General features: G+C 31.7%; 1 protein-coding gene across 3 annotated transcripts in view; it reads left to right on the top strand.

The window, feature by feature from the left end:
• The window catches only part of LOC100168581 (monocarboxylate transporter 2), a 374,360-nt gene that overhangs the window by 201,849 nt on the left and 162,665 nt on the right, over positions 1–9,846 (top strand). Inside the window, exon 2 of one of the 3 annotated variants that reach the window (XM_029490970.1) lies at positions 2,591–3,015. The exons of the other annotated variants lie outside the window; for them this stretch is intronic. Within the exon in view, the coding sequence (XP_029346830.1) occupies positions 2,591–3,015 (425 nt within the window). The remainder of the gene's footprint in view (positions 1–2,590; positions 3,016–9,846) is intronic. 3 annotated transcript variants of the gene reach the window in all.

A 9,846-nucleotide genomic window follows, 5' to 3' on the forward strand; every position in this document is an offset into this window, starting at 1 on the left:
GACAAAATGTCTAAGATTTCAATGAAATATTTTAAATTAATAAACTATATACAACTTAGGTATTTTTAAAAGCTCAACTGTTTTTAAAAGGGTTGTAGTAAATCAAGTTAGTATCACATTAGGAAGATTTATATTAGCATCATACGAAATTATTTTAAAATCATTACTTTTTGTCGTTTAATAGTTGTTTTAGAATTTAATTCGCATGGGAAATTCATAGGTAATCTTAGAACTTGAAATCTGAGATTATTAATGAAAAATGATTGTCAATGTATTGTTTGTTTTATACAGTTACATGTTACCGTAGTAGGTTATAATATAATAATATAACAAAAAAAAGTACATGTAAATCCAGAAATATGTAGTTTGGAAATTCATTATCTGTATTTTATGGATGCAAACTACCCATGACGAATTAAACTCGACAACAAAAAATATATTATTATTATGTAAAACTATAAAAAACACATTTTAGTTTTAGTTAGTGTTTTGTTTTTGTATAATAACCACAGTTTCAGTATTTCCGGGTACGGGAATTCTATACCTACTAACTAAGACATCTACATTATAAATTTAATATAAGTATACTTAAACATAATAGCAAAATAGAAAAACATTAAATGTCTTTTAATAAAATTAAAAGCGTAAGAGGATTGAATAGAAGAATTTATTAACTTCGCGTTCACTTAATCGCGGCATACCTATATAAAATTGTTTTTTATACGTCCAAAATTATTATATTAATTAGGTTTCAGGAAATTTATAAGGTAAACAAAAGTCCAATATAAATTCTTACATTGTTTTTTATGTGATAGGTGTAATGATCGCCTCTAAGTAATGATTCGACGTAGACTGTTGAACATCGAATCCGAATGAGTTGTTTCTACGGTGCTCTTCAAAAGTTTCTGTACTAAAAGAAAATACAAAATGTACACTTCGGTTTGAACGTTATATCGTTTTAAGGGACTTATTGAAACGATGAATTTTTCTAACCTTTGTTGACGTACTATTGTGTATTTTAATACGGTTTCGAATTTTTTCGTCTCGTCGATAAGACTCGATGCAATTCTGACGACTGTAGTAAGTATTATCTCGGATCAAAGAAAACGAGCCTCGATAATATAGGCACGCGTGATTTCGAGACGGTAATGTAAGATGATAATAGTGGAAAAATTCAAAACTTGGCGTGTTGGCATCTTGTTGATCAAAATATCGAATTTATACTTAATATTGACTTATTGAGTAGATAAGACGTTTTATGAAAGGTCCGCTCCGTTTAAAGGTTTAGGTAACTCCGTTATACGTTTTATCACTGGTCGGTGGCAATCAAGTTTCGCATACATAAATTTTGGCCTCGTCTCCTTTACTACTGCACTTTTATAATAAATTATTGTCTCCGATCGTTTATGGCGCCATCTCCAGTATTTTACCGCAGCTGCCGTGGTCGTAGACGAATAATTTCAGTCAACGGTTTATCGGTTTAAATAATATTATGTCGATACATTTTTAATGACAAATATTATTTTGTGGGAAGAGTATAACAATATTCAAGTCTACCAGTACCGCCAGAACACGCCGTTCGTATAATATTATTGTGCATGACTTTGTCTTGTCGTTTCGGCCGACACATTGATCTCGCGAAGGCCGAGTCTGTTCATTTTAATAGACACATATTAAGACTACGAACACATCCGGAGCACGCAGACGGACATGACATAAAAACATAAACCATTCGATCGCTAACTTATTATAATTTATAGCGACCCCCCATTGCGACCCCCCGCACTTTACCTCTTGAACATACATTCGTGGCCGTGATAAGCTGCTCGTCAAAACCCCTATTTTTTTCCATTTATTCTACAGTGGTACCAATCGTATTGCCAAAACAACGGTTTAACCACAGTTTAACAGAACCGTAAAACAGTAAACCGAACGGAACCAAATCAACCAGATAATATAATAAAAATAATCTAAGACCGTGGTATGACCCGTGAATCGGGATTTGTCCAAAGCGATCCGATTGGCTACATCGGAATGGCGACAAGGGCTTTGTTTACCACGGCTCCAGCAGCGTAGGGCGGTAACGATTTGTTTTATTTTATATAATTGTACTGAAATATTTTAATACGAGTTAAGCTTATATTATTGTCGTGCGGCAGTGGCGGATTGTGGATGCTTTCTAAACCACCGACGGTGTATAGTGAACGAAAACATTTTTTTTTTTAAAAAACAACAAACCTTATAGACGTGTTAATGTAATCTTATCGTAGACGTTCGATTGACGTGCGCGGTGCGTCGAGTGACATTTTTCCTCTTCTATTCGATATCGGGTGTTTTCATGTGAATATTTTATCCAGCTTCCTGGTTTTGACTTTCGGAATCCGGATGATTCCGTCTTATTGACAAATAATCCGTATAAGCACCTGTATTATGCACATTATTATTTTTAAGCACGGATAGGAGTAGGGAAAAAAGTCACTCGTGTCGGTGCGTGTTTTGATTGAACGGCTGTCATCGCGCGTTCAGATGTGTGTAATTGTGTAAATTTTTTTACAATATTCTGTGCCCGGCGAACGCGTGTCTATTGCAGCGGAGTGGTGGTGAGCGGTGGTGTTGTCATCGGCTGCAACGGAGGGCCTGGTCTTTTCCGGTCTAGGAGCCTGCCACACCTGTTGGGTAACGACTCTGGCGTGGGCGGCAGCTTCAGCGACGGCGGCGGCGGATGTCCGGAAGGTGGTGTCGGCGGCACCGGAAGTGGCTACCACGGCGGCGGTGGCGGCGCCCCGTTGCCGGGCCACTGCAGCAAGTCGCAACCGGCTGGCCTGTCAGCGCTCGGCGACATTCGGCAACTGGTCACCCTAAAGCAGCACTACTACCCCGAGGGTGGCTGGGGCTGGGTGGTAGCCACCGTGGCCGTGGTCGCACACCTCCTCACCCATGGACTCCACCTCGCGTCTGGCGTGTTCGTCCAGGAGCTGGTGAACAAGTTCGGACCCGGCACCGTGGTACCCGCAGGTACTGTATACCACTTATATAACTGTCTGTAATTATAATTTAGTGGTTTTAAAGAATTGTTTACTGTTGCTTATATACCACGTGCACACTCAAAAATGATTGTGAACTGAAAATGCTATATTATACGAGATTATGCGAAGAACAAACTCAATAATTATAATAATAATAATAACAAAAATAATAATAATATATTTCTTTTCCAACTATGGTTTAACATTTAAAATATAAAGATAAATTTACAGTAGTTGGCCACTCCCAAGCCGTTGGCTGTGTGGAAGTGTGAGTTCAACTTTACATTGATATTAATAAATTATGTACAATAATACAATATTCATATGTGAAAAGAAAACAATAAACACTGCAAAGTTATGAATAGATATAATAATATTGGTTATAAAATAAAGTAGAATGACAGTAATAAAGTGTACCAGGATGACTTATGCTAAGCTAAAATTATAAATAATGGCTGTAATAATAATTTTTATTAAATCATGTAAATAATAGAATCTATGATGGTTAATTTTGAATTTGACGCAGAAATGTACAAATACATAGTCAGGTCCTGATTGAGCAAAACTGGTTCTTAATCTAGGAATCATTAAATTAGTATTTTGCTTATAACGAGTAGAATGAGTATGTATTGGTAATAATATAGTATGTTTATGCTTAAACAATAAGGTACATACATACAATAAATGAAAGGAATTGATGGTAAGTATTTCCAACTCTTTGTATGGAGAACTTAACTCCCCAACTTGTAGGGAATAGTTTTGTAAAATTAAATAAATATTTAAGTAATGAATTTAAAGTGGTTTCAAAATTATTAACATGCGCATGATATGCTGAACCTCAAAAAGCAATTCCATAAGCAACAATAGATTGTACTAGAGCATAGTATACCATATGTTTAAGCTTATTATTCAATGTATTTTTTCGATTTTTAAAAACATAAAAAAATATTTTTAAATTAATCATAAGCTTATCAATATGAACATTCCACTTTAAACAACCATCAATATAAATACGTAATTATTTTTTTTTTTTTTTTTTTTATATTTGTTCATTGTAACGACCTCAAGGTCTTTGACAATGCTTATCACAAGTGGGTAGTAGGGAGATCATGTGATCTATTTATCTATGTATATATCACTATATGCATGATACTACCCCCCTTCTCCAAGAGGAGACATGTGCGGTCTTCACTCCCAGTGGAGTGGGACCTAGTTGGAAACCGGATGACGCAATCGGACGACAGCACGGGAAAATGGTGACTGCGTAGAATCACACACATTTTTTTTGCACTTTGCTATGAATCGAACCGATGACTGTGTGAGTCGTACGTAATTATTTGACTATATTTGTTTTAAGAATGGCTGGGCAATCACAACCACTGTTTTTATTATTCAGTTTACAGAATTCATTGTGTAAAATAATTTTATTCTGAGTAGTGTATACTTCTAATATTTCTGTATAGTTCTAAGTGTATAATTATTTTTGATATCAAACTGTAAAAATTTAGATTTATTATAATTAATTTGAAGTGAATTATTATCAAACCCAGTACCTCGAGGGACTGAATAATTATTATTAATACATAATTCATTATACTAAGAATATTATCGACCTTTACTCATTGATATCTATCAAAAGGTATGGCCTAAATAAGTTCAACTCATTACCTATTATGCCACAATATTCTAATATTTCAGTAAAATATTATGATCCATATGAATGGAATGCTTTCTTAAGATCAACAAAGACACATTTTACTTGATTTTTAGAATCTAATTTATCATAAATGTATCATAATACATCGTACATTCGGACACTGAAATTTCCAACCATAGAATTTTTTTTAAAGGTTTCTAGAATTATCTCCTGATTTCCAAACTATAGGTACTTTAACTCAAATTGCCTCTCACATAAATATAAAATAGACATAAAATCGGATCTATAGTATTAATTATACTTGGGCCATTTTTACAAATTATTAATATTAATGACTACAATTTTAAAATTACCATAGCCCCTGTATCTTATAAACCCATTACCATTGACCCATTATCCTTATAACACATAGATAAATAACTTAAAAACTACTCGTACGTATTTAGATTTCGATACGTCAAAAATTACAGAAAAATGATCTACTGTATAATTTCTATTCGAATATAGGGGTGTTCTCATTTTAAAAACAGTAGGTAGTAGAAAGAATCTCAAGAATTTGAAAATATGATCTTATAAGTATTATAATACTTATAACTATTATAAGTATATTTTAAAATTAAAAAAATCAAATTTTGAATAACTGTATTATTGATGAAAAAACTGGGTTGAGCATGCTTGGTGAATCACGCCCTGTACATAAACGTTATTTTTATTTAGATTTATTGATTATTAATATAGGTACTTACCTAAATCTGATAGGAGGCATTTTGAAAGGACCAAAATTATGTACACGAATTGTCTCCGACAACACCCGGAGGCAATCCGAGTAAAAATAAAATTTACCTATAGACTTTTGGAGGAAATTTGTGCGATGCGCATTAGTTCACAATTATAATAATATTATGTTAACGGTTGGAAATGCGTGTGCCTACCAATAAAATATAACACACGGCATAAGTTATCAAAAACGCATTTAAATGCAATTAAATGTGCTGTGCCGAAAATTCTTTCGGTAGACCCTTTTTCAACCGTTAACAAACGTTATCTATATGATATTAGATTATTATAATATTCTCGTGTAATTGTTTCGTGAGCTTTTGTAGAACGGAAGGGAAAGGACAGTATAAGATAAATTGTCGGGGTATATGCACGTATACGCTGCATTTGTTGCCAGGGATCGCCGTGGTTTTAAATTCGATTAATAATCCTCCGCGACGGATGGGGTATGCGATCGCTCGGGGGGTGACTATTATTTCGGGCGGAAAATCGTACGCGACAAGTCATTATATTATCATGGCCTTCGCATGGGAGGGGGTGTGAGAAAGACTGCTGCAGGTAAACCATATTATACCGATGACATTTAGCATTTTACTTCTGTGTGCGTTTTAAGACCATGACAGTTCGACGGTCACGTCATTCGTCCGTTTCCCGTAAGTCGTCATTGTCATTCCAGATGAAATTCCTCTTGGAAAATCGAAGGGGTGAGGCGGATATAATGAGGCAGCGAAGCGTGGGACCTCTGCCGAGTCGTCGAATCCCTTTTTTTTTTGGATTAAAGAACCTTATACGGGATATTTATCACGTTTGATCATCCAAACGGTCCTTCTAATTATATATCCCTCGCGGACTTTAAGACCACGTAGTCGCGCGTATCTAAACGGCGAAGGATTTCCATCATTTATTGAAATATATATATATATATATAGAGTACCGATCGAAATACATTTTAAATTAAATTATCATCGAATGTTTTACATTTTTAAATTGGATATTTCGCAATATGTATTACCTATTAATTATTCCTAAGCGTATGGATGACGATTATTAATGAGTTAATAATGAACTAATGGGTCATTGACAAAAATTCGACTAAAATATTATGGAACCCAATTATACAGTGACACGCCGACACATAAAAAAAGTGCACAAGTAAATCATATCTCTATTTTATGTGATTCTTAACTCGGTTATTGGTAACTTGTATGTGCTTACATATAGTACATGTAAATCTATGTAAAATAAGTAAATTACGTGACATTTTTAATCGAAAGAAAAATAAGGTATAAGTTAAAAGATATATGTTTTTTAAAACTAAATTCTAAAAAATCTAGCTAAACGCCAAATGTTTAATGTATTATGTAATTTAATTATTTCAAAACGTTATAGCTAAAACACAATTAGGTTTAAAATATAATACATTTTGAAATTTTGTTACTTGAAAAACTATAGCTGCACCACACATATATAAATTATAATTATTTTTGGAGAAAAACAAAGAATGTTTGTGACTTTCCGAACTTTATTTTATTATGGTTATCGAATTTCGTCAGATAATCTGAGTTAAGTAAATTATAGTATGGTAAAACTAACCAATAATCTTGGCAAATAATATTTTAATACTTTTACGCAATTTTAATGAAATTTGAATAAATAAATAATAACGTAAGTACCTATCCATATTATATACTTTACTATCATACTATAATTATCGAAAATGTACTTTAAATTATAATAAATCTATCAAAATATATGAACATGAATATTTAATTTTTTGATGGTTTATGTAATAGTTATATGTCTTATGTAATGTATACCTACAAATGTATTGACTTTAGTTATTAGTTATTAAATTGATTAGATAATTTAAATGATTGTATATATTATAATTATTAAAATAAGTTAATATTTTAAAATTAGCCTAATTATTTTTTAATTAAATAATAATAATTACTTTATTGCTTCAATAAAATAGTAAATATTACAATAATCATGATAATATTTAATATTCTAAAATAGGTACCTACCTGTTTTAGGGAACTGAGAATTAACTGGTGAGTTACAAAACAATTTTAAAAATATTTTTTCAACTTGAATTTCCTCCTGTAAGTTTTTTCGAAAGTAATTTCAAAATTGAATTTTAATTTAATAGTGGCTTCTAAAACACATTTTAGTATATTTAAAAAATAGATAAATAACGTATACAACAATAATACTTAAAGCAATTAGTATCTTTAATTCTATATTTCTATAAGAAAATCTTTACTTTTATCAGTGTTAAAATATTTGTAAGTATCTTTTTGATGATACAATCGGGAGGCAACTCAAGTATATGGGTTAGGCAATTCAAGTGACCCATTGTTGCTTATTTTCTCTACGATAATTGAATTCATTTTTTCAAACTTTTGACAAGAGGTCATTTGAATTTTGAATTGCCTACATTCAATTGTTGTTGAGAAAATGAGCAACATTATAAATGTACCTATTGGCTTTAAAGATATTATGTTACATAATGTATATGTGTAATTCAAGGGTAATTCAGTTGTGTAAGATGAAATAAAACAATTTTGATTTGAACTCGCATGTTTAATTTATATTAGGTGGTCGATAAAATTGTATTTAATTGCAGTTAAGACGGAGATATATTATTTCATATTTAATTTAAAACTGTCATTCTAAATTTGTCGTGATCTGAACATAGCTAGCATATCATGGAACAGTGTTATAAATATTGTGATGCGTTTATATTTTAAAATACAAACAAATAACGATTAGATAAACGAATTTATAATAATAACATATTATTCCTCAAAAAATTCCGAATACCTACTTTTTTCGTAATAACTATACCTAATGTCTTTTATCTTTGATAATTTTTAAATCAGATTCTCAATCACAATAACTTTAATAAATAATAACAACATGCAATAAAACCATCGTGAAATGCAAACGTAAACGATTCACTTTGTTGGATGCTATTCATAATATTATGTTATATATTTTTTTTGTTATACTTGTATAGATGTAACCCGTGATGGTTTCTGCAAATATAATCAAGTATGTGGTTTAACTCTCGGGCTCAAATAATCTACATATTTTATATAGACCGTATATTGATTTCAATTTATCATATTACTAAACTGGTTTCATTTCCAGTTTTCATGGATTTTATTAATTTGTGTTCAAGTTGCACTGTGTTTTTATATTTTACAGACATAAAATAAATAATATGTATGTAGATTTGGATTACGCGAGGCGAGTAACGTGGCCTAGATATCGCGGTTATGAGAACATTTTATTGGTGGATGGAAACATATTTTTCGAAAACCATCGAGATTTTTGTACTAAATATAATACGCATGCGATTAATATGCAAATGTATCTTTTGATTTTTTTTTTAAATACATAATTTTTACTTTCCATTATTTTATAATAGGTAGGTATAATATTATAAGAACACCAGAAATAATAAATTGTAATTTAAAAAATAATATATGATGTTCTAATAGATAATTATAAATTTGAACGTGACAAACAAATTAGTTGAACAAAATAATTACTGTCAAAATATTATTTTTATTATTATTATAAACGCAGCAGAAAGGTTAACGTTGGGAAACGTGTTACGTCTTGGCAGGTCAAACAGGTGAATATTATAGTTTTAGTTTTGAAAGAGCCGTGTCTCGTGGGTGCAGTGATTCGGCACGTTGTCATTCGGCGTGTAAAAAACTGTAGGAAGGATCGTAAAACCCAAATATCCTTTTCCAACAGCCAATTAAATACTATCGGCGATTATTTCATCGGTATCTCGTCGAGTTACTTTACCTACTAAATAAAATAATATTAAAATACAATATGATCAGTTTTACTATAACATATTATAATTGCTATAATATTAGATCGATCGTAACGATCTTGTCTTAATAATACCTATATCGTGTACCTATTTACAAAATTACCCTCAGTCAGATATCGCACGCGATTTTAACAGTTAAATAATTTGGTAGGTATAATACTTCTCTATGAAAATTGGAAGGAACCGATTCCTATCGTATTTTAGATAATAAAAAAACAATTTTGTTTGACACTCAATTCTGGCAGTAGTCTCACGTGACACCCCATACTTGTTGTAGAAGACACAATATTGATCGTGGAGGACGTCTTACACGAAAAAAACGGACCGCGTGGACATTACGACATTAAAAATATAATTGTATAATATAATAACGCGCAATTTAATATTGTATTTTATCCTCGATTTTATCCGTCTTAAAACGCAGGGCCAAACAAGAATGTGTATAGCGCGTTCGTTGTTATTATTTTAATATCAACGTCAGTTAATAAAATGAAAAGCGACGGATGATTTATGCGCTCTCGCCGGTGGTC

This window comes from Acyrthosiphon pisum, chromosome A2 (genome assembly GCF_005508785.2).
Source record: "Acyrthosiphon pisum isolate AL4f chromosome A2, pea_aphid_22Mar2018_4r6ur, whole genome shotgun sequence".
Lineage (NCBI taxonomy): Eukaryota > Metazoa > Arthropoda > Insecta > Hemiptera > Aphididae > Acyrthosiphon > Acyrthosiphon pisum.